The following is a 26,607-nucleotide window of genomic DNA, read 5'->3' on the forward strand; positions in this document are numbered from 1 at the left end:
AAATTAACACCCAGTGTCACCTTATTTTTAAGAATTGGATGTTCCTATTGAACCTCTTACTCAGACTTCCATCCATATAATAGTAATAGTAACCAAGTAGCCGATATCGTGGCATGTTGTAGGTGGATAGGTCTTCTAACTCTACACTGGCTCCGAGTTGAAGCAAGAGCACCATTTGAGACCCCAATTATCACCTCCACTGCCTCCTATTTGGCTGAGAAATAACATCCCTGGTGGTCGATAGGGGTTGAAAAAATGAAGAATCCCTATTCCATGAGACTCCTGCATTAAAACCAGAGATGTGTTCACAAATTTCTCAGTGATCCTGTATATTACGCTGGGAGACCTTGGTTTATTGTTATTTTGTCAACATCAAACACTATGGAATTGTGCTGGATAAAATATCAGGGCGAACGTAGGAATAACCAGAATTACCAATTAACCATACAATTCCTGCATTTCCCTTTCCATAACACTGGAGGCATATGAGTTCATCTTGTAATCCACATTAACTCCACCCCAGAGTAATGGTACCTCCTGCAGACTTTCAGAAATCTGGGAAGCTCAATCGGATTTAGAGTCACACATAGCCAAGCCAGCTTTGTTTACATTTTTTTTTGTTTGACTATCATTGTTTTTTATCGTCAGAAGCTTCATGAGGCTAAAGCTCATAGAAAGCATGTATCGGGCACATTCCAATTTCCCCTTTGAGTGAATGGCATAGTCATTACTGGATACAAATCACAAATACCAATGTTAGTGATGTTAAATAACAACAGAACTATAAAGTGACATTCCACCAACCATCCTCAAAACTGTCACACATTGTTTTTGTGCTTGTCACTCAGTACACAGCTGAATTCAGTAGTGATGGGGTCTCTGAAATTATGAAAACCTTAAAGACTCACAAAAGCCGTCAGATAACATGAGGGTTAAAATAGCAAATAGATAAGTATATATCAACCACGTTCCACACTTTTGACATCTTCTATAAACACTAGTAGATTCTGGTGGCTTGTCAGATTATAGGTAAAAAGGTATTATGTGGAGTTTATGAATGTTAGGTGAAAACGCATGTCACAGCAATGGTTTGAAGTGGTTATACCTTCTTTGGCTTATAATTAACTTCCTTAAACCTTATCTATAATCACCATACTTGTCAACATCCCTGGCAGCGATTTCAGAAGTGTATTTTGAAATTCTATTAAGATTACTTCACCAAAAGCAGATCAGGTACTTAGCTCCTTCAAACATTTTAATATTTCTGACGATGCTCGGGATTTTGTATAGCATATTGAACAACCTTATTTTGAATGAGATAACTTAAGTTTTTTTATAATACATGGGAGCCTGACAGCAATCGCTGTATAAAACGTTTTATCATTTTTATCACAGTCTACTTGTGTCATGAGTAGTCACCTCTAGGAAGCTGGAGTAGCTTACTAGCTTAATGACAGTGTTTACGTGCAGACAGCGTCAAAGGACAGTAAAGAAGGCAACTGTTTAAACAATGAAATTGAGTGATAGTTGTTTAGATTTTTCTCCTGAAATAAACAATTAGCCGAATGGAGCCGTATATAAAACTATTGCTCGTTTCACAAAAACATGCATCATGCATACTACCTCACATGAACTGTCACTATTTTTCAGATGGATTTGCATCGAACTGCACATGCTTTTGCAATAAATTAGTTGTAATTTAGTGAGTTTAACTTGGCACGTATAGTACACATTGGCAATTGTGCACATTCACATGGAGGAGCAAGAGACCTACAATTAAAGCCTTTTGTGGTCTGATCTTTTGTGTGACTATGTAATATAATGAATACAATTACTCGCATCCACATGTTAAAAGCATTTTGCAAGACATGTCAGAGTCCTGTGACCAAATAAAGAAAGGCCTTCGGCCTAGTTTCTTTTCTGTATGGTCACTGAACTCCACTGCTATATCCTTAGAATGTAAAGCCAAGGATAACTCATCCTACATATTCCCTTGAATAAGTGCCAACTTGGGAGGCATGAGGTAAATGAGTATCAAAACATAACCTTGGCATGTTGGGAAATGCAAATCTAGCTTCTTTTTTAATGAAATGTAATACCATAGGTCTGTCCAGGCCGGCAGCAGGGTGCACAATAGGACAGGATTCTAGGCGCACTTTGTAATTTGTACAGTAGTCCATTTTAGGAGATGTGGTTGCGTCAAAGGAGGAAAAGTTTAATTGCATCCTTACCAGATGAAACTAAAACCAACTCCTCACCAAATTCGTATCATGCATTCAGAATAGTCGGGGAGGTGGCGGGGGGGGAGGGGGCGGTGGGGAGAGGGTGGAAGTAAAGTGATGCAGGCATTGTGGAAAATGTCATATGTGAATGGAGCCTGCTGCCAATATTCTTTTAAATGTGTCCATGAATGGTTTACCAGGATCCCTACTTGAGGGAACAAAGTTTGTTCCAAGAAAAAGTCTAAGAAATCTAAACTTCCTCTATATGGCGCCAAGTATTCAGATACCTACTAAAGCAGAATTTGGACACTTTGGGGTAGGTTATAAGTCATGAACCAAAGTCAACAAAATCAAACATATATGAAAAAATGATAATAAAATAAGCACACGCAGACAATCACTCCACTAAAAGAGAAAAGGGGTGCTTACCAAACCTTCCCATCATCATCCTGTAGGATAAAAATAAAGGTTTAATTAATGTAAGTCAGGGAAAGCGAAACATACATTTCATGACATAGTTTAATTAATACATGTGAAAAAAAAGCCCACCATCATGCAGGGCAACTATAATGCAATAAATTATAAAGTTCAACAAATGCAGCGATGGAGCCATGGTGTCCTTGGGCTTCTGGATGAAGCAGAAATATTCACAAGACACAGTAAGGTGTGTTTTTGGGTGTGGGTATGGGGGATTCATGTAAACAAATGTACTTTATGCATATGCAACAGGGCAACTGTAGTTTATATATATATATATATATATTTCATTTCAAATATAGCTAACCAACCATCAAGTCTCCAACCACTGGAGCAGTTATGTGAGGCTAGGGCCCCTAGCCACTAATGTGACATTGTTCCTACATGTGGGACAACTTTTCATTTTAGTGGGAGGCTAGGGCAAAGATCCATGAATTAAGGAGAGCCACCATGGTATTTCTATGATCTGGGAGGCTAGTAACATTCTGCTGAGATTTGAAGGACATTATTTTGCAACACCTTCTATATGTTGCTGCAATTTTATCTGGTTCTCACAATAAAGTAAGGTTTAACAGATGCCCTTTTCTGATGGTCTTCAAATAGTTGACAGCGTTAGTCTCTAACTACAAAAGTGTACTGCCTACTGAAAAAAGGAGTGGCTGGGAAATGGGTGGCATATGTATTTTTTTTTTAATCGAAATTCAATTTCCATGTTTGTGCATGTGATCCTTGGTAGGCCTACCAGTCTGCAATATTCGACTCAAGGTGGTAGCGGCCACAAGTGGTGGCGTGGCTTGTGTTTCTACCGGATAGTTTCCTTTCATGCTTGTTAGGTAAATAGTTGAAGATGTTCCGCAATAACAAGGCCACTTTTAATGTAAATAATCACTACCAAGGCCTTTTAACAGCAGGACAGACCGTCTCTCTCATGGGCATGATCATGACATCTTGGGCTTCCCAGTGTCAGTGGTTGTAAAAAGGCTGTCGTGTTGATCCAGGGTCTACAGTCAGGTGCAATAAAATGGCGAGTGCAGAATAACATTAAAGGGGGCGTCCTGTGAAAGATGTCAAAATACATCTCAAAACCACAGATGACAAACAAAGCAACATTCTCACATGTCTATTTTTGGTGATTGTTAGAAATGCAGCTCTGTAGATAATCATTGTTTTTTTCTCCACACGGAGTAGCCCCTTTTAACGAACAGCCGTCTGTGACTGGCAAAGAATAGATTTGTGCAATAGTCTCATGACTGGAGGAAAGCAAGCACGTCATTTAGGGACAGTCGGGTGTAGCCTCTGCTACCCCAGGTCCGGGCTCTATGGGGTCACTAAGGCAGCAGCACAAATATTAAGTAAAAGGGAACCTTGTTTGCTTTCTACAGCTTCGACGCCCTGCACTTCCTCTATCATCTAAAGAGCAAACCGGGATAAGGTTGAGACAAAAAGGTTAACCACGTGATGTCATCGAGGGTCCAAGGCTGTGTGATTTACCTTCCTATAACCAAGCATTTTAGTGAACCGGTGAAAAAAACCTTGAATTAGGAGGTAAACTGTAAACTGAAAACTAGCTGGGGGTGGGAGTGAGGCACTTGAAAGCAACAACACAAGAAAGATTTGCTGAAATAAAAATAAAAAAGTTATAAGAACATACATGCATCAATTACTCTAAAGACCCTAATCTTAGACGTCACATACACATGAAAACATGCTGCCCTGATCTCTGTACAGTAGCGGCGCAGGCATTGATTGTTACATCTGCTGTAAAATAAATCCCACCAAAAAGATAGCAATATTCAAGTGTCCCGAGGAGAAACTAGAAGCTGCTAGACGGAAACGTCAGAATGGAGGAAAAATAAAACAGAAATGTTCATTAGACAAATGCGCGGATGAGGCCTGGAACCCAAGTTAAGGAAGCAGCAGCACATTAGAATGGTAGCTGCATTTTCAGATCAGTTTTTAATGAGCATCACATTGTTACAACAAGGCCTACTCCAGCCATGTGGTATTTTTGTACTTACAAACTCTCTACACAAATCCGCAAAGTCCTCCATGTCTAAGGAACTGCCAAAAAGTCTTCACAGATGAAAACACAATCGCTTTACGTTACTTCCTTTCGTGAGAAAACAAAGATACAAGGTCATCTCTAGGGAGAAGCTGCGTGGGAAGGGTTTCTCCACTTCCTCTAGTTAAGAAGAATTTATAACATTCTTTCCCACAGCTTTCCCACGAGAGAGCAGAAACCGTTTCTGGCTAAGTTCGTCCCGCGGAGTTAGGGAAGGGTTTCATTTCCTCTTACTCTGTTGTGGTCGTAAGCTCCTCCGTCACATGGGCGGTCTGAAGCAAACCTTCTCGTTTCTGCGCAAAAACAAAAAGTCAAATGAGGAAATAAAAAAAGAAGACGAGGCAGCAACCACTGTGCATTCCCCCCCAGTACAGTTACAGTTACAATGAGATATTTCATCTTTACCAACAGCAAAAAACGATAATGGAAATGTTTGACTTAGACCAGTAGTTGTTCTGAGGGACACATTCCATCCACCCCGTTGTTTGTTAGTTCATCTCGCACATTAAAGACAGGGGCCACATATACGCACACTGCTCTTGATGCTGCCTGTAAGACAATGCAACGTGAAGAGTTGGACTACATTTCCTCTAAATAGAGGCACATGCAACATCATGTATATTGTGACTTCAGTAAAGTGTAAATCTAAAGGCTTGGCCATGGCGAGTACTGTACTGGTAGCTACACTACACCAGCCAACTTAGATTTACCTAGAAGCATTCTGAATGGGGCCAACCCTGATTTGCATATGGTTAGTTTGTGTTTACTGGTGCAGATTAGCTGCACATGTTGTTGTACAGCTAATTTAGCCATGTTTTAGACACGTTATTTTAGCAAACTAGGCCTGCCTTTGTGCAATTTAGTCCAATTAAATTACTTTATTTTTCTAACATTAGCCACATTTACGGTATTGTTTTATTTTCACTATGTAGTTGTTTTTTTGCCTAGGAAAGCATTAAGTTCTTAGCACTGCATTCATTTCACTTTGTTCTTTATATGAAGGATGCAGTCAGATAGGATTGCCGGCAAAAGTGGTACGCTGTGTCTCCAACATTCACATAAACATGCACATCCTTACGTAGGGACATTTTTCATAGAACATCCATTGTTTTATTATAAAACACTTCTCTGTCCTATACACATTAGAGGGAGATTCCAGCCAGATGAACACAACCGCATGCTGATTGCTGAATGTCCTTGCAACAGCTGTTTGCCTAGACTGCCGAGCCCCTGGCCAACATGGAAACGGTGTCTTTCTAGACAACAGGCTTCCTTGCTCAGGCGTGGGGGATGAGGTCTTCCTAGGGGGGGGGGGGAACCTGAAGTGCGGATTAGGGCTTATCATGCTGTGCTCTAACATAGCTTAGGTAGGAAACAACTATACCATTCCTAGTGACAGTATGGTGGGACTGTTTTTGTGTTTCACTCTCCTTGTCACTATTTTGCTTCTAGTGTGTTTAACATCCTAGTTATTGCAATACATGCAATTTTATCTAAGATGAGTTACTTCAATAAATCTTATTGAACTATACTCTGCATCTGTTTGTCTTTGCAGGTGTGAGACTAATGTAACCCAAAAGAAAAGGAATGAGATCTGATCGACCACGATTCCCTTGAAGAGTCCTCTTTGTCATGTGCCCGGTTGCCATAATCCTCCCTTCTCTAGGGTGGACATGAGGCACTGCTAGTTGGCCGGCAAAACCCGGATTAAGCCGACAGGTATCACACGGTGTGGGATTGTACTCAGTACCCTACAGTTCAGATGATTCTGCCGCCCAAATCCAGTAGTCCCATTAGGATAATGAGAACCTATGCAACAGTCTAATGGAATGCACTCGAGTAAATACCAGAAGGTCAGATGGTCTGAAGGATTATATGCTAGACTTGATTCTCTACTACTCTGGAAACCACATATAATTGCATCTGATCCGTCTTACTGCTTTCCAAATACTTTAGCTCTTAGTACTGCACCTTTAGAAAGGTAATACATATTACATTCATTGGCCCAATATCAGACTGGCCCATAGGGGTATTCGGGCAAAGCCCATCCAACATTCATGTAGTTATTCTGAGTGACTGGAGCTTCTGCTGGAGGCAGCTCTACACATTCTCAGATCCTCAGAATGGTTAAAAAGCCAGGTCTCATGCTGGCAGTCATGGGGGTGGGACGTGTGACAAAAATGTCATAGCCAAGAACTACAGCGCAGGCGCAGATGGAGCAAGTATTGAGGAGTGTAAAGGGGACAAATTGTCACGTGCTGCAGAGGGAAGAAATTAGGACATGCAGCTACAGGGTGTGTATGTGCATGGGAGAGAGAGAAAGATAGACACACACACACACTCGTGTTTTGACCCTCTGACCAGGCCATCTTCCTCTCTGGTGGCCACCTGGTCACTGACATCCTGGGCCACTACTCATGGTCTATGGTGCACCCACCCAACCCTTGATGGGTCTGCCTCAGCAAGATGCAGTCCACCACTGTCATAAAGGAGGGCATCCCAGCCATTATACAGCACATTCTTAGATTGACGGTTGCCCTGACATCATGCTTATTGTTACCATATTGTTGCATGACAGTGTTGAGGAGTAACAAGAACTCCCCATACTAGAATAAACATGCAGGTTCTTCTTGGCAATGCAAAGACAGTATTTACTGACTGTCATGACAGGGAAAAAAGCACTATGGACTGCACCTAAGCCCTGCTCAAACTACCTCTGGTGTTTTTCTCCAATGCCTCTTCACAGACAGGCCTTTTTTTTTTTTTACAAACCAATACAATATTTTATTGCACATAGTAAATAATACCGGACTTGCAAATTACAGATTTAAGACAAAAAAACACTCAAAGACATGTGACCTCGTAACCCAGAATTCCTGAACTAAATCGTTACACATTCTTCATTATACTTCTGACAATGTTTAATGACTGAGCATTCTTTGGCCTATAAATGCATGTGTGTTTCATGGTAGATGCAATTTACTTAAAGTGTGTGCTGACAGCATTTTGTGCCCAAGACCTTTGTGTGCTCAGAACATAGTTTCTTTCCTGCACCCATTGTTTAATCAAGCACCTGTGTGCTCTGGGCCGATTTGATTATGAACCAATTGTCTAATCAAGCCACAATCTATTTGAAGGCACGGAAAGACACTCCTGAAGAAAAGTTCAGCATCGTTGAACAGACGATACTCTTGGGGAACTTCATTCTAGGTGCTTGTGCCATAATACTCTGCAGTTCTCTTCCTTCAGCTATGATGAAGCAAGATCCTTAGATGGCTCAGTGTGTGAGGGGGGACTTGTGTGCTAATGTTGTAAATGCCTTTAAGTCTGTTAGAAATGGGTTGGCATTTAGCTGAAAACCCTTTTAGGTTTCTTATTCTACTGCATTCTTAAGTTAACTTTTCTCCTTGCTTGTGTCAGTGTGGGAGGTGGGCCTAAACTAGCTTTTAGCAATGAAAAACTGTGTGGTTTCTGCTTGGGCTTGATCTTGTGCGATATTTTAAAGTTCCATATTTTAGACTTGTTTATTTATTTTTTACATTTCCTACAACAACAGCGCCTGTCCCTATCATGATGGTGGTCTTGGAATAACAGTGCTAATCTTGGCATTTTGTGGGATCCTCATTATATAGCCCATATTTAGCATGATGGCAGCCATGACATAATGGTGGCTGTTAGAGGAATGATGCCACCCTTGGGATACTGCAGACATTCTTGCCGTTATGGACCCTCTACCTAGGATGCAGGTGGTCTTGGTATAACGGTGGTCAAAACCACGTTATGCTTTTCACCACTTATAGAATAAAGCTAGCAATACAGCAGGTGGCTGTAATAAAAATGAAAGTGGGCATGTAAAGCAGAATGTGGGCATGTTTGGCAAAAGTGCACATGTGCACTTGATAAAAATGGCCGTTGGATGATTGGTACACTTAAGCATATTAACTTAAATGAAGCTGATGTTTCAAACCTAATAGTGACTTTTCTTAAATAGGCCAAGCTTTTACAAGAGGGAATCAAGTATATTTACTCATCTTGAAAAGCTGTTTTCCACAACAAACGGCAACTTTTGTGTAGGTGAAATGCAATGATTTATTTAACATCAAAGAACGAGATGAATTTTCAAAAGCCAACTAGCTGATGTTTGATGACAAAATAATTGTTTTTCAAAACATATGTAGTTCTACTGTTTGAGCAATAATACATGCGAAGTTCAGGATGTTTATTTTTGCTGTGGCTTACAATATAATATAAACCTAAGGCGACCCTGTACACCACAGGGTAAGCTGGGTGCAAGAAGTGGTTAACCGGACTGATTAGAACTTCAAATAAAATACTTTGAATTACGAATAGGTATGAATCAGAAGCAAGCATTACTATAAAATATGGTTTCAAAAGAACAATCCATGCAAATAGATAAACATGAGAAAAACTTTACAGGAAAACACATATGAACGACAGACATGTGTGACTCAGTTTGCATTTACAGAGAAGTAGCTAAAACATGTTAAGCAAAACGCAGTGTTCTTGCTATGGTTTTATATGCCTTGAGGTAAATAAATAATATACATATACCCAAGAGCTGAGAAGAATTCCGTAAGGCAATGGAAACTATTGGAAGTATGGGAATCCACCAGTTCTAAAACTAGACTAATTTTCATGGATGTGGGTAGTAACCTTCGTCTATTAACAGACATAGCAACATTTTCATTTCAACAATGCAAGGCCTTGATACAGAGAACTCTTGGAAGCAGCAGCAGGACCTCAATGAGTAAATCTTAAACATGTTAATTATTGTATCAAAACGTACTCAAATCTTGACCAAGAATGATGTCTCCTCTGGGGCGAGCCTGCAAAACAAAATAGCTAAGATTTTTCCTACTACATATACCAATATGCCAGTTTGAGGGAACATAGAACCGGCAATGTTCAAGAGTGCGGTTATAAGGATGAGTCAATTGACCACATCATCTCTATCGGTCTGGCTCATCTGCATTTGAGGGAGAAATTTCTAAAGGTGGTATCCATCCCAGTGAATACAAGATATAAAGCACAAGCCAATAAATTTTGAAATATTGTTTTGCATCACAAGACAATTAATTTATCAGGAAACTGACCATGTTTTTCGGATCTTGCCTATTCCCACTTTAAGACTCAAATTATGGTGGAATTAGCTGCAGACAAGATAATCTGTTTATTTACTATATGTACTTTTAACACAAAAGTAGTTAATCATTTGGATCACAGTCATTCATTCATAATATCTATCATGCTTTTATCATGTGATTTTATTATTGTAAATTAAATATTTATTTTCAATCAATCAATCAATCAATCAATATTGTATAGCGCGGCTACTCGCTCGTGAGAGTCTCAAGGCACAGGGGGGCGAGGGGAGGGAGATCCTCATCCAAAGAGCCACTTCTTGAGGTTCTTCCTGAAGATGGTGAGCAATGGGCTTTGTCTGAGGTGCATGGGGAAGTTGTTCCAGCTCTTTGCTGCAGTGTAGGTGAAAGATCGTTCTCCAGCAGTGGTTTTGCGGATGTGAGGGACTGTGGCAAGGGCCATCTGGGTGGAGAGGAGGGATCTGGCGGGAGTGCGGAAGGAGACATGGTGGTTCAGATAGGCTGGTCCTGCGTTGTGTATGGCCTTGTACGTGTGGGTGAGAAGCTTGAAGGCGATTCGCTTCTTGACCGGTAGCCAGTGGAGGGTCCTCAGGTGCTGGGAGATGTGTTCTTGGCTAGGGACGTCCAGAATGAGTCTGACGGCAGTGTGCTGGATGAGTTGAAGTTTTTTTGATGTTCCTAGTTGAGGTGCCGGAGTAGAGGGCGATTCTGTAGTCGAGCTTGCTCGTGACTAAGGCATGGGTGACTGTCCTGCAACAGTCTGCTGGGATCCATCTGAAGATCTTGCAAAGTTTGCAGAGTGTGTGCCAGCAGGAGGAGGTGACAGAGTTCACTTGGTGAGTCATGGATAGGGAGGAGTCGTGGGTGATTCTTAAGTTGCAGGCGTGCTCTGTTGGTGCAGGGGGGGGCGCTGAGGGATGTAGGCCACCAGGTGTCGTCCCAAGCTGAGGTCGGGTTTCCAAAGATGATGAACTCAGTCTTGTCGAAGTTGAGCTTGAGCCAGCTTTCTATAATTCAGGTGGCGAAGGCTTCCATTCCTGTGTAAATATTCATTTTGGTTGTGTCCGGGTCTTCAGTGAGGGAAATGATGAGTTGTGGGACATCGGCATATGAGACGATGTTCATATCATGGCTTCTGATGATGGTAGCAAGAGGGGCCATTTATACGTTGAACAGTTTGGGACTCAGTGAGGATCTTTGGGGGACCTCCGCAGTTGACTCCTGTGGGTCTAGAAGTGTAGGGCCGGAGTCTGACTCAGCGTCCTCCTGGAGAGGAAGGAGTGGATCTATTCCAGGGCTCTTCCGCAGATTCCTACGTTGTGGAGTCTGGTGCACAGAGTGCTGTGGGAGACCGTGTCGAAAGCTGCTGAGAGGTCGAGGAGTAGGAGTGCTGCGGTGTGGCTGCAGTCTAGGAGTAATCGGATGTCATCGGTGGCTGCCAGGAGTGCTGTCTCTGATCTGCGAGTGCTGCGGAAGCCAGACTGGGAGCTGTCCAGGGAGTTGTTGGCCTTGATGAAATTCCGTAGTTGTGTGTTTCCCTAAATACATTACTTTTATTTCTATTATTACTATTAGTTAGCAGAATAAAGGGACTTTCATTCCGAATTTCTGGCTCATAAGTTCACTACAAATCAAGAATGTTAACTGAATGCCCTGATGACCCAAAGAGGACTGGACTGTGATTAGAGGCGAAATTGAGACATCCCCAATATATACATTTTGATTTTTCTTGGACGTACTAGAAACTAGTACTGCAATCTCCTAAAAAAAAAAAAATACAGTGCATAAGTTACTTGAGTACAGGCCAGTTCAAATCATCTTTTTCTTATGCCTCTTTTTTGACCTTCAGGATTTCCACCTCCAAATCTTAGTCATATTCCCTTTCCTTACTCTGTCTCCTTTATTTCTAGTGACTTTTTCTTCCCTTATTACTCCTAATTGTTCTCTTGTGTCTTAGTTCCTTCCGCCATTTCACTCCTCATCCGCTTCTTTAAATTTCCACCTCCCCCACCTTCACCAGTGTTACCTTACTGTACCGGTCTTTAGTTTTAAGGTATTGCCATCACTTATCAAGGGTAAGCAGCACATCCATTCTAGTTTTCTTTTCATTATGGCACTCAATATACTACTGACACCCGATTTGAGGTGCACACACATTTCTGTCCCTTGCTTCCTTCCTTCTATCCCTCTGAGTCCTTTATCCACTTCCCTGACACATCCCCTTCTTTCAATTTTTCCACTTCTCCTACAGCCACCTTTTCCTAATCTCTCACTGTTCTCCCTCCCCCTTTCTGCCTCACTATCTATTTCCAATCATCAGCTATATTCCACGTCTCTCTCACTATCCTCTGTCTTATTACAACAAATCTCAGACACCAGGAAATGAAAGTCTGCTGCTGTTAACCTGATACTGCACACTGTATTCTCCAAAGGGTACTGGCCCTGATTTTAAAAAGGTCAAGCTGCTAACCACAGTGCCCATCAAAGTCTTGCACCATTTCTGGTCTCCGAATTGGGGTACTGAAAAGCTCTGTACTCCAACTCTGCCTCCCACCTCAGAGACCGCATCCTTTTCTCCCTTTCCCATGACCACCTTGACCACCAGAGGTTATTTTGTCAGACTGGAGTCACAAAAAGGCCAAGGTGACTAACCCTTGACAAGTAGTGGCTGCTCAAATAGGCTCCAACACCCGAGAAAGTAACCGGATTCTGAGCCACATAGTTCTAAAGCTTGCCTAACATCTGGCACATTGTGAAGAGTGGCCTAGAACCACCTATCCAGACTGAAACTTGGCCAGCTGGATTAGATTTACTGAGGAATTCCCCCATCCTGAATCACACCAACCAGAAAGATCTTGGATCCCTATCAAGCCAATCTTACCACCATGAAATCACATGCAATATGAGTCTGAAGCCTCCAGTCTTTTCATCCTAAAGTTGAGGACCTTTACAAATAATGCAACTGGCCTGCCATGTTCCAGACACTCTGAATCTGATCACCTCAAATGTCTATTTTTATAGCAGGGTTTGAAAACACAGGCTTAACACAGTGCATTCATGCCGAGCTGAAAAATTACTAAAGCCTTCTACCACTCCAGGTACATTAGTACAGTTTTTGATTGGCAAAAAAACATCCAAGTCAACCTGGAAAAATAAAAACAAATCCTATGCTTAAAATCTCTGATAGACTATATTGACGCATATAGTCAATGCTTCAGCTGAAGAAAAAAATAATTTAATCTTAACAATGAAAGTCAGAAGTATTTGCGGCAGTAAGGCAAGCACTTAATCAAACAATAACATTAGTTTTATTAGATCCAGAAAATGTGTAAGTACTCTTAACTCAGGTACTAAGAGCCCACATGTTTCAATCATTGACCTAATCCTTTCAGTGGCATGATTCTTTTTTATGTTAGTTCTGGTTACCGGTGGCAGCTAGTGGAAACCAATGACAAAGATGTGATCAAATTTCTTTGCACTTTAGAAGAGTCATGCTGATTCATTGAGAATTACATTTAGAGGGACTATGGAAAACTCAGAAAGTCAGCTGGGTTAGTGATGCCTCAATGATAAATTGAGAGAACCAGGGACTATACGAGGGATGTGAAGTCTGTGGAGGGAGATAAAGTGGGTTTCCATATTCTGATATCAAACAGATGGAACAATGTTCTTTTTATATGTTTGAAAAAGCATGGCAGCGTGTTGGTTTTTGGTCAACAGCAAAGCCTCTACATTTGGTGCACTGTCTAGATGTAAACAGTATTCTAGCCATTTTTTAAATTGTTGGATTCTCTGAATGAGCTTCTCTGCACCCTGAACTAGCCTGGAATATTGTATAATGCATTTGAGGCAGACCACCCTTGTAAAAAAAAAAAAAAAAAAAAAAAAAAAAAAACCCATTGAACATGGTTTTCTCTTAGCTCCCTCATACTGTGTAGTATCCTCTCAGTTCTAGCTTGTTTTTCTTATGTCCTCTTAAGACACAACCACCTGTAAGTAACTTCCGCACATGTGTTCACGCTCTTTTCTTTAACATTTTTCCTCTAGAAATCAGGAGCAACTACCGAACCTCTGAGTAAGTGTGTCTTGTCCTGGGCAGTAACCTTTTTCTTCTAGTTTTGGGGCCTTGCCATTAAATTTCACTCCTGACGATGACCTGCACATTTCCATTGGTCAAACTTAATGGGGAAAATACCGAAATAATTTTCTCCATAGTAGATTCTAAGCTATGGAGGCCACGATGGTGGCCAGAGCCCTGTAGTGACTGTCCAGCCCCGCGCTTCCCGACCAGAAACTTGGGCATTGTATTTGACAGTACCCTTTCATTGGAGCAACAAGTTAACCAAACAGTTAAATGTTGCTATTGGGAATTAAGAATGCTTAAGAAAATGTTCCCCTTCCTTCAGGGAGTCCTGAAAATTGTGGTGGTCCTGGCGCAGGGTATGTCGAAATTGGATTACTGCAATGCCTTAATGTTGAACATTAGCAAGGCTGCACTCCACGGGCTACAACTTATTCAGAATGCTGCAGCCCGTTTGGTCTTAGACCTTCTACGCGCCCCATCAGCTAGTAGGAGCCTTAGACAACTCCATTGGCTTCAGGTGGAAAAACGGATTACGTTTAAGACTCTTTGTTTAACTTATAAGGCCCACAATCAAGATAGCAGTGATTATCTTAGATCGGTTTTGCAGCCCTACCAGCCGACTCGGCTGCTTAAATCTTCATCTCAGCAGCTTATTTTGATGCTTCGCTGTCATAGGGCGAGATGGGGGGATAAAGCCTTTTCGGTGGGGGCAGCCAGACTTTGGAATACCCTCCCTCAGGCTATTAGGCAGACAGAGTCATACCACTGTTTCAGAAAGTAATTGAAAACCTGGCTATTCTCCCATTAGGGAGACGGTGACCATGGAATGGCCTGGTGACGGATCCTGCTCTGTCCTTGTACTCTTACGACTCACCGGTTCTTCTCAGCACTTCGATGCTACGGCCGGAATGCGCTTTACAAATGGTATACAATACAATACAATACAAAAAAGTAATCGACTTTGTCCCAGATGAACCAAAACTGATTTGCTCTACGTCTGCTTTGCAATTTGCAAAACTCATGAGATAAAGATTCTGTTTTTGTTGGTCTCCTGTACTTAATTGCCCATCTTTTGCTTTTCGATTGTCTCGTGTGAATCACTCTAAGCACTGAGTATCTTTTCTCCACACAATCACTTCTTGCGGATCTGACAGTTTAAAGTAATTTTGAATCAGAAAAAAATATATATGCACCAAGCAGCCTCATCTTATTAGAAATTAAGATTTTATTATTAAATGTTTGATATCTGTCCCCAGAAAAAAGTGACTAAGGGTTAAATGCGCCACAGCTACGTGGCCCCACAGAGCCTGGGCAGGATCTTTCCTAAAAAGACCTCCCCCTGCCTGAGATGTGGGCGACTGGAGGCCACATTTATGCATGTGACATGTACTGGGGAGGGTAAGTGATGACACTCAGATCAGTTAACAAAAATGGACTTCGAAAATATGATCCATCACTGCCTATTGGTAATAATATCTGGACCCAAAAAGAGAATTTACAAAACTATTAAAAAAACAGGTGTGCTACATTGGTTTTACTGCTCGCGGAGTGTAGTAGAGTGATGCATACACTGTTGAAGTGTTGGGGGGCCCTATACCCTCATGCTACTAAATAAAGTGACTCAGACACATAGTGAGGGTAACTGGCCTCTGGGCACGTGCGCCCAGCCCTTTTTATTAGCAGGGTCACCTGACTGGTAACGCCTGTGATAGATGGGCATGGGGTGAGTGTATAAGCCAGCCCTCAGCAGAGTGGCTGGTGGAAACACTAGAACGTGTCCAGCAGGACACTACATTCCTCCAAAACTTTATTAAAAAGCAACAAACAAAACATGTCCTACCTGTGGGAGAGAAAACATCAACTATAAACAATCACTGAGTCAGATGGTCCGCTGGACATGCTGCACGAAACAGGTACAGCTGGGCACTTAGTATTATGACATGTCTCCGTAATATAACCAGACTTCTTTGGGCATGAATGGCAGTATGGATGAAAGTCAGGATGCTTCAGTCACATGTCTATGACATCTGAGTTTGTATGGGAACTGTCGGTCCTGTCCTGCCTGGACTCCCAGTGTTAAAGTCTATTTACATGGTTCGATGCGGTACATCAGGAGCGGTTGGGAGTCCACTTTAAGGATATCTGGCAGGCATTCCAGCTCCAGGGATGGCACACCTCCAAAGACTGCAGATAACCTGGATGAAAGAAGCGTTGTTGGTGAAGACCTTGGGGCATCTTACGTCCATTTGTAGAGCAGCGGCAGGCTTCCCTGTCGTGCTGGAACTCCATCAGACAGGAGTCTCCATGAAGCCCTTTGGCCGGCTGCCATGGGACTGTGTGGACTGTGCCGGGCCTATCGCAGGCCAAGCGAAGACGTCACTGAGGAACTGCCCACAGGACCACATCCCAGCTGTGCATGGAGCCACAAGGGTGGTTGTCGCAGGATTGGCGTGCTCAGGCCGTCAGGACTCAGGTGCCTTAGCGCAATAATCCTTGGGTAACCAGTTTCTGAGTTTCTGTCTGTGACCTCCGTGCTTCCTGATGCCTCTCGTGGAACTGCCTCAGACACATCTCTCATGGCAGGATTCCTCTCTCACCGGAATTCCCTTGAGGTCCTTGCCCCTAGATTGCCACGGGATCACATCTGAGCCTCATGCAACCCCAAAGGTGGATGATCTAAATGGCCTGGTCTGCTCTTGTTTGCAGGTGTCCGGTTCACGGGGGCTCATGGCAGGTGTTCAGATGGTCAGCTTTCCACAGTGCTGGAGATGCCTTGCCAGCTTCAGATCCTGTTACTGACTTTGGGTCCACTCGGGCAGTTTTGTGCTCCTTAGGTGTTTTGGGTGATGCACCTCAAAGATGATACCCTCTTGTCTGCTGGCACAAGTCCTCAGTCCTGTTGCTCTTCTCCTTTCGCTTGTGCAACTGTGGTGGTGTTTATCTTCAGCGTGACCAGTCTGTCACACCCTTTCTCTCTTCACCCATTCAAGTTGTGGCGTCATACCATATTCTTCTCTCCTCTACGTTTTTCGATGTGGCATCGCCCCACAGGTCATATGCTGCGCCACATGGACCTTTCACGGCATCTCTGCAGTGAATCTTGCTCTGTCGCAGCCTCTCGCAGGCTGAGTCCTGGCGGTAGGACTTGATCCGCAATCTCGCAGACCTCTCACAGGTCTGGTCAGTTCCAGGATCTTCTTGGTAGTCTGCTCCCTGACTGGAGGGTCACTGTTCTCTTCCTCCACATCTTCGCCCGACGGCACTGCTCTTGCACCTCAGGAATGCGCTGTTGCAGCCCTCGCTCCTGCCTCTGGCTACTTGGCAGGGGTGGTCAGTTCTGATGACCTGCTGAATGATGGGCCAACAGGGGCCATCTTGTGTTGTGGTATGGTCGGCTGGCGTGGTCTCTCTTTTTGCTGTGCAGTCACTGTCCATGGGTGCTGCTGCTCTTGCGCAGTCACTGTCTGGGGTGCTGCTGGTACCTGCGAGTGTCCTTGGTGCTGCAGGCTTTCTCTTTGGCACAACACATAGGCTCTCTTGTGAACAGGTGCAGTACCTGTGTTTGACCACCAGATGGTGCTGTTCTCAGGCTGACAGTCTTTCCTCCTACCAGGCCTCATTGGTGCAGATGCTGGTGATTTCCAGTCACAGGAAGCCGGTGCTGCAGCTCACCTTCCAGGTAAGGTGCAGTTTTCATTTTTCTCTTCTTTTCTTTCTGTTCACCGGCCTCATTGTGCGGAGGCAAACAGCATGCACTCGATGTAGGCCATCGCAGGCCTGTGCTACGGGCCTCCATGGCATCCCTCGTGGGTCTTGGGGGGGAGGAGGGGTGGCCCTGGGCACTGCACATGTCCTTTGGTGTGTGTCTGCACTATCACAGCTCGATCATCGCAGCCACAGTAGTCCTGGCAGTGCTGCCGGCCATGCTAGACCTCACAGGCTTTATTACCCTTGTTGCCGGGGGAGGAGCAAGCATTGCCTTCAGCTGGGGTGCCTCATGCCTGAGGTAGCGTGTCACGATTCCTCTCCCCACTGCGCACATCCTTACTTTTCCTTGTGTCCCCACATTACAGGCGGTGTCTTTGCTTTGCATTACAGCTTCTTTGCTGGTGCTACAGCCTCTCCGTGGTCCTCCTCTGCACTGCAGGCAGTTTTTCATGGGTGGCCACAGTAGCATGCCCCTGTTCCCGGGCTGCGGCAGTCTCCCAGGACAGGTAGGTGGTGGTGCAGCCACTTCGGATGGATGCACGGCCGCCTCCTTCTGTGCTGGTGTATGGTGTGCGCAGGCACTTCTTTCAAATGGCACGGACTGTGTTCCAGGAAGGGCACTTCTCCTACCTTTTCGCTACCAGGGCTGGACGGCGGCCTACAGGCTAATAGCCACTTCTCCGCTTCCGGCTGGGGGTGCAGCACCAATTGGCAAGCTGTGTCGCAGCAGGCGGGTGGCTGCAGAGCTTCACTGGGAACACTGGTGTCCCTGCTGGGTGGCGTTCGCTCTGTTCACGGGATGGCCGTCATGCTGTCCGCAAATGCGGGGGTTGCCTTAGGCACAGGCTACTCTTCCCTCCCCATGCACGACATTGAAGTTGCTGCCAGCGGCCACGTGGGGTCCGACCCACTTATTACCATTTTAGTGTTGGTGGCCCTAGGCCGTCATGCTACTGAATGAAGTGATGCAGACACATAGTGAGGGTACACATAACTGGCCTCTGAGCACATGTGCCCAGCCCTTTTTATTAGCAGGGTCTCCTGACTGGTGACGTGTGAGATGGATGGGTGTGGGGTGAGTGTATAAGCCATCCTTCAGCAGAGTGGAGGGTGGAAACACTAGAACATGTCCATCAGGACACCACACACTGGCTCTCCCCCAAAAGGCTTCACAAGCGAGGTATGGGGAAAGCCTACACTGAAATGGGCTTTGGCGGAAGAACTGCCAATGAGAGTGCGAACCGAGGAGAGAAGGGGCTGTCAGCAGAGGCTGAAATAACCAGTCCATTAGCGCCCTTCCAGAGGGGAATCCGGTATATGAGTGAACAGGAGAAGATAGCTTTCCTGGGAATGTATACAGGTGGGTTAGCCAAGGACTACAACTTAAATGCTGTGCATATCGGTGGAACGGTAAAAGAAATAAAGTAGTGCAGGGTCACATACCAGCTGTAGTAATGTTCTAAACACTCAAACATACCACAGGTCATACATCAATCTGAATATTCATGGTACTGGAAGAGCATCAGAGGAGAGAGAGATGGTCTGGTAACCAATCAACGTTGACATTACATCGTAGTCTGTTAAGAAGCAGCCGCTTTCGTGAAACACTAGAGACGATCGGCTGGCTGGTTCGATGTATTTGTGTAATAAGGTCGTCCCCTCTTTGCCTCACCGACTCGTTTTCCCTTCTGAGACTGCAGGGGATGCTACAAAATGTCTCATTTTAAAGTACCAGCCATTACCGTTGGGTCGGCACTGGGTAAAAAGTTACCGGGGACCAGACTTCTAACTCCAGCATAACCATTAACCAAAATGGTGCAGGCGACCATGGGAAAGCCACTTCTCCTTTACCTAATGAGAAGCGCGTACCAACACTGCTGCTGTGGTCCTGAAACTGAGCTCTCGAGAGGCTTGCCAAGTCAGCATGTTGATTGACACTCAATGGCCTTTTTTAAATGTTTGCACGCTTTTGTGCCAGTTGTGTCGAAAACACCCAGGAAGAAACATGGATGGTAAAACCTGCCAAAGAGTACCTTTAATACACTTCTATTCAATAGACTGTGGAACTACGGCAGCCAAGTCTGCAGAAGAGTTAGCTACAACGACTCTGTGGGGTAGTCTCGTGCTCGAATTAGGGTTGCTAATTTTCATCACAACATCGGACTTTCTGTTTTCACTGGCTGTAGATTTGTAATAACACTAAGTAGTTTACATAGTCTGTGCTGCCATCTAGTGGCCGTTTATCAGTAGGCAGGTTTAACAATGTTAAAGTTTTACGTTGGCCTATTATCTCCAAAAAAGGCGACACGTTAATTTTCGGGGAAAAACAAACAAAAATCCTGTGGGTGGGGAGGGAATGGGTGACAAACAGCATAAAAAATCGGCCAGTCTAGGAAAGCAATGAGGAGGGAAATGTAAAGTTTGAGCTATAGTATGAGGTTTGGATTAGAAGAAGAAAAAAATAAGTGTATCGTTTCTATTGGTGGTCTCTTTCCATAACAAAACAAGACAAAAATCAATCGGTCTAATGTGTCAGTACTGTGAGAGAGACGAGACCAGCATTGGCAATGCCCCTTGGGCTATGTTAAAAGCATAGATAGTCACCCCACTGCATCACGCAACATATGTTGCATCGTCACGTGCATTGGAATTTTGCGATAAAGCAATGCGCCAGGTAATGTGGCGGTCATCTTAAAAGTGCAGAAAACAATGGTTTAACCGTTTTCCATGCTTTTAACGTGGCTGGACACCGGAGCTCCAAGGCCTCCGGCACAGTCCAAGCCAATAGCAGCAGGCACCAAGTACGGTGCAACATTTAGGAGATTACCAGGGCTGCCATTTTTGCAGTTTTAGCATCAGGAAAGAGGGTGGAGGTGTCCAGGGCATCATCAAGGCGACCAAATGGCACGCATGCACTACTGCGGTGCCTCAGGAGCGATGGCGGGAGGAGGAGAGATGGTAGAAGTCAGGTGGATTTAAGCAGGAGCACACTGGAAGCCAAAAAGTGTGCCCCAAGGAAAGCTAAACAAGTAATTAGATTTCAAAATATAAAAAAAACACACAAAATGCAATCCCATGATGTCAGAAGTGAAAGGCTACACCATAGACCATTAAAAGCAAGGCTAACAAAGCTATTCTACAGAGGAGTAACAAACACAACAGGATGGAAATCCACCAAAAAAAAAGGAGGGAAACTGAGATGTACAAGAAAGCCATCTTACCATGATCAAGGGTTGACTCTGTGGAGTACTGTTAACCATGCTGTCTGCAACAGACCAGACAGTTTAGACTAGTCTGTAGCGAGTCCGCCACAAAAAAACTAAAAACAAAAATCGATTATTCTTGAAAACAAAGAATGGAAGATTACTTTGGTAAAAATAAAAAAAATAGAAAATAGAAAAGTAGAATTCTGAAATGAATCGACGTGAAATAAGCCACCTGAGATTAATCTAAGATTGATTAACTGAACTAAAATCAACCAATCTAACCATTTTAAAACATTTATAAATGTTGATACAATTTGACTAAGTGTGCGTTTTCCTATAAACTAAACAATGGTTATACCATCAGATACATTCCAGAATGAAAAAGGACCAGAAGCATATTAGTAGGATTTCAAGTCATTGTCCTTAGTTCAGCCTAGATTTAAAAAAAGGATTCTATAAGTCTAAGGTTTACTAGTTGACTTCAAGTCACTAACGACAATTTATCACCCCACCCTTCAAAAGAGCTCCACAATCTTACCTTGCCAGCCTCCACTAGATACAAATCAAATCATAACCAGCTCCCCTCCCAATCTGGCTGATAAGCTCACCATATCTGGTGGCTCTCAACACACCCCCAGCCAGGACACCATCAGAATGTAAACAAAGAAGTGCAAAATGTTTTTTTTTTTTCTTTTTAAAAGGCAGATTTTTCCTTGTATTTGCCCCGGGATCCAGTAGGACCATCGCAACTGAGTTAAGAGCTGATCCACTAATCCAATTGAGTTATGAGTTGAAGATGCACCCATTCAAAGATACCTAATTCATGACAAGGTAACAAACCACTCCCATTCTCAGAGCCCAGAGTCCCCGCCAATCACTCATGGTTTGCAGGTTTGCCTCTGATCTTATAAAGCATTCAGTGTCTTTTATCCAGGTTTGCACTACAGTATAGTAACACATACTGTAGCCCTGGGATTTCCTTTTATAAACCATTAACATTTGTTTACTCCAGTTTGCTTCATTGATGAAAACCAGGATTACAGAAACCTGAGTGCATTAAACCGAAAAATAAAACCCAAGGACTAAAGCAGCGTGTCATTGTTAATATGCAGTTGTCTGATAACTATAATTAGCACATGCTTGTCAGCATTTATGTTATGAGAACAATTATTGATCCTTGAGAATAAAAACTCATGTAGGACTCAACATCTTTCTTGGGGGATAAGATCAATGAAGATGAGGTAACACACCCTGTTGTCCTAATGGGAGGTCGTGGCCTGGACTTGTGTTCCCCACAATGAGTTTGGGAATTGCCTCAATGACAAAGCCAGTTTTCAAGTTCGTCTTACAACAAGCAGGTTGGCCCTCATTTCTGGGGTCAAGTCATTCTACATTTACGCTCCTAGTACACTCTGGTTTCTAATGAACCTATGCTCAGGCCACCATATGATCTCTAGCTTCAGCAAAACGTTTCTATGTGCTGCAGTTCCTTTCCCCCCACTGAAAAGCACCGAGTGTCCATTAGGAATGTTCCCCAGAAGAGTACGAGGGTGCAAACAGACTCCGATATTCCTATATCACTAATAGAGGGCGTTGTGTGAATTGCCACTGTGATCTTGAAATATCCTTGTCCGCATGTATATTACCTATACATACACTTGTTGACTTTGAGAAGAAGAGAGGCCATTCAACTTATAACTGTTACCCTTGCCAACTCTTGCACCCTATTCAGTAGTATAATTTGGTCAACTGTATTATATGCCCCTATGTCATCAAGTAACATGAAAATGGCTTGCCTAGCTTTGCCTAAATGACAAAGCACTGTGCTCTATTTTTCACACCGTTGCTTTGGCTCCTGCTGATGGCAGACTGAAGTTTCCGAACAGTGTGGTTTTGAGGCAAATAGTTTTGAAGTTCTTGTATCACCTACTTTCCAGGATGGCCAATATTTCTGGTTGCACCAATGGTGTATTTAACTCTCTAAAGATACAATGACAGATCCTTCTAGGACAGATACATTTAGAATAATGTCTAGAGCAGGTTTTGTGATACATGCTTTTATGCAGGGGACTGTATGTAGATCTACCTGCAACTAATATGCTTTGATCTTTAGCACTAGCTAATTTGAGGAGCTCATGGGATGGGATATCTTCTGCTTGAATAACAGTTATTCGCAACAATTAATCAATTGGACTGGGATAATGCCAACTGTGCCTCCGTTTGCACCCATTTGTTCTTCCTCATCAATAATCACCTTTCGAATGCTGCCCGAAAACCAAGCACATCATAGGTGCAACACTAGATAATATTAATATAGGTATCAAGGCCTATTGGATCGTCCATCACTACATAGTATTTGACTTGTCATACTAGAACCTCAACTTCATTTTTGTATGTCCTTTTCAAACTCTGATCAGTGGCCAACCCAAAAGACCTAAAATCCGGGACAGTGGGGTTAAGAACACAATGTCAGAAAGCATTAATACAGTACAGATCCAATTTGAGCGATGTATGCTTCTACACTTCACCATATCCATTACCACCTAACCCACCTACAGTAAGTCAATTGCCAATAGCATGAAAGGGGAATGGGGTAAGTGAAACCAGACACTGGAGATCACCACTCTGACTCATCAGTTCTGCTGGCCATGAACTTTAACTGGTCCTAGCAGTTAGCTAAAAACCAATACGACTATCAGTCTCAGTGTGTTATAATACATCTAATTTTAGACACGTATAGGCAATGAGGTGACCTCTATATCTCAGTCTCTCTTGTGCAGAGTTTCATCAAGGTCTTCATAATGAAGTGAAGGGTGTCTTGGCACAGGTATCTAATCCTCCTTCCAAATATATTTAGCCTACTCAGTTAGTAGTACAACTGAGTCATTATCTCAACAAAAACCAGAAAAGACACAAGTATTAGCAGTGCACCTTAAGACAGCAGAAGGTAGAATGGTAGATTCTTCTGAGCCACTGCAGTTCGGAGGTATTAGAAAGGCTCATATCTAAAGAGAAGCACGGCAGAATGTGTGTAAATTACTTATGTTTATATTGTAAAAGGTCATAACATTTTGTGAAAGCTCAGAAAAATAAATGTAAGAACTTTAAGAGTAAGGAGATAGCAGTACAGCCAACAAATGAGCTACAGAGGGCAGAACAAATAGAATCATTGACAATATAATCTGCTTTATGGAGTGAGCAATCTAAACCAGTTCCCAGATGGATTGTGAATACTATGCAGTCCTCTGTAGCACATATAATTCTCATGAACATTATTTTATCTGAAAGTCAGGAAAAGGTAGCATATGGACTTTTAGATGCAGGAGATTCTGGGATTTGTAGTGATATTAAAAGTGCACCAAATATTGCAATTTCCCCATACCACATTTGTATCCAATATTCTATGTACCTCATACTCCTCTTAAGTAAACTAGAATGACTTAGGATGTAAGCAAATTCTTGTCATTAGGAAAAATGTTCCCTAAGGATGTTAAGGCAGTGGATGGTTCCAATTTATCCTTGGAGTTTGCATGCAGGTAGGATTTTAATGATTTGCTTGAGAAATCAAGGGAAGATTTGTTTTGATCGATTAGATGTGCCACAGTTTGAATGCTGTTGTTAATACTACAGTAATAATTGTATTTAATTGGCTGCCAGGACTAAATAGTTGCGCTCTGATTATTATAAGAATTGTTGTTTGGTTTGATGTCCATCAAGGGAGAATCATTCTTCCAAGGTTCTTGCAGGAGAAGGCATTTTGCCAGCAGTAGGGTGTACAATTTCTTTACCACCTTGTTAACCAGATGTTAGCAGTGTTTTCCGGCAAGAAAAAGGCACATGTATTAACTCTGCAAAGAAATTATGATCGCATACACGGTTTTGCAGAGTCAGAATACTACATAGGGTACATATGTGAAAATGTTGTCAATGGTTTTATCAGGCCTTCAGAATCTATAGTTTCTTCACCATTACGTTTCATGTTTAAGAACGGGCGAGTAGAGATCAAAGGACCTTCAAAAGAATTATGGCAACGAATTGTCAGATCTTACCTTTGATATCAGTTTTAGTAGATCAGGTCAGAAATGCCCACATATTCATTAAGTTTGATTTAAAAGGAGCCTGTCAACTAGTCAGAGTCCAAAAGGGTGATGAGTGGAAGGGCTTCCATACGAAATCTGGATTTTTCAAATAACATGGCACACCTTTTAGACTCAGTAATGGGCCTGCATCATTTCTGTACTTTATCTGTAAGGTATTGAGGGATTTGGAGAATGATGTGTTTTATATGGTGCATGTCGATGACAGTTTAAACCACACTGACACCTTGGAGACTCACATATCATGCTAATGCAGTGCACATAACATTTTCATTAATAAGGACAAATCTCTATTTTTCACACCACTACTGTGGAGTTTGTTGGGGGTATTCATTACACCAGAGGATACCTAGATGGATGAAAATAAAGTATCTGTCATACACCCTCGAGTTAAGGCAATTCAGAATGTTTTGGGTTTTGCCACTGTTTACAGATGTATTCACTAGTTTTCTGAAAAAGTAAAGCACTTCAAAAAGGTTTGTTTTTTGTCAAATAAAGCAGACTAAGGAACTGTTTGCCATAGAAGATCTTTTGAATAAAGGAGACATTATTTCATCATCATCATAACTTTCTTCGATTTTTAAAGAAGATCATACAAGTATACATTGCAATGGAAAACAAAAACATCAAGGGGTTCATGTTTAAAATCAACACATAGTTAAAAACCGAGAACACTTATAAAATAAAATAAAAAAAAAGACAGAGTAAAACCTCAGTGTGTCATTATGCCACAAACAACCTTGAGTAAAGTGCTCAGTGCAAAAGTTAACTATACAACAGTGCACCAAACAGAATTAATACCTGCGGTCAGAAAAGGTGCAAAAGGACTAGAGACTTCCACTTAAAACACCAGCCAGAACCCTTGATATGTAAAAACACAATTTAGGTGTGGATAAAAGTTGCAAGTATAAAAATGCAGGTCTGATCTGTCTGAAATTCATAGGCAACAAAAGGAACCTTATATACCTAAAATGAAGGGAAGTAATTCTGGGACAAATGAGCACTAAGTGCACGGTGTCGCACACTGTTAGATTATCACTAGTACAAAGAGGCACATTTGATGGTTTATGCCAGACCCCATTTAGAAACAAAAGATGATGAAAAATGCCCATTCTAAAATAGGTTGAAAGACCATGTTGATGATTGGGCATTTCCATGAGAAAGGAGGGCCCAGTCACAGATTGTACCATTATGTAAGTACCCATAGACTTCTTGGATAAAGCAATGTTCAGCTGCCAGCCAATGGGAGAACGCCTGCTTGACCCAGGCAATATCTTTACTCCCAATGCCCTCTGATTCGGCAAATAAGCCTGGCCTCCCTAAATCTTTGAAAGTGGATTTTATTTAGTGAAGCCAGGGTATATGAAATGCATTGTCCATGGGCAAACAGTCTGAGAGAATTACTCTATTTAAATCTAACTCCACCTTGTGTCAAACTGAGCACCAAAGTAAAAGCGGACGAAGTTGAATAAAATCTGTAATAAAATTAATGCCCAGGTCCTCATGTATAATTTTGGCTGGAGTGCCCTGTCCCCCATACAAACGAACAAACGTCCCCTCAAAACTTGATTTCTGTTACCTGAATGCTATCAATAGATGTGTAGCCCCACATCACACTCGCCAGTGTT

At 42.7% G+C, this 26,607-nt stretch overlaps 1 protein-coding gene across 3 annotated transcripts in view; it reads right to left on the reverse strand.

The window, feature by feature from the left end:
• Positions 1–26,607, reverse strand: part of PARVB (parvin beta) — a 431,399-nt gene that overhangs the window by 108,139 nt on the left and 296,653 nt on the right. For all 3 annotated transcript variants that reach the window (XM_069228284.1, XM_069228286.1, XM_069228287.1), the window contains exons 7-8: positions 4,996–5,054; positions 2,652–2,671 (exon numbers count right to left, since the gene is read on the reverse strand). In XM_069228284.1, coding sequence (XP_069084385.1) covers positions 2,652–2,671; positions 4,996–5,054 — 79 coding nt within the window. The remainder of the gene's footprint in view (positions 1–2,651; positions 2,672–4,995; positions 5,055–26,607) is intronic.

This window comes from Pleurodeles waltl, chromosome 4_1, assembly GCF_031143425.1.
Source record: "Pleurodeles waltl isolate 20211129_DDA chromosome 4_1, aPleWal1.hap1.20221129, whole genome shotgun sequence".
Classification (NCBI taxonomy): Eukaryota; Metazoa; Chordata; class Amphibia; order Caudata; family Salamandridae; genus Pleurodeles; species Pleurodeles waltl.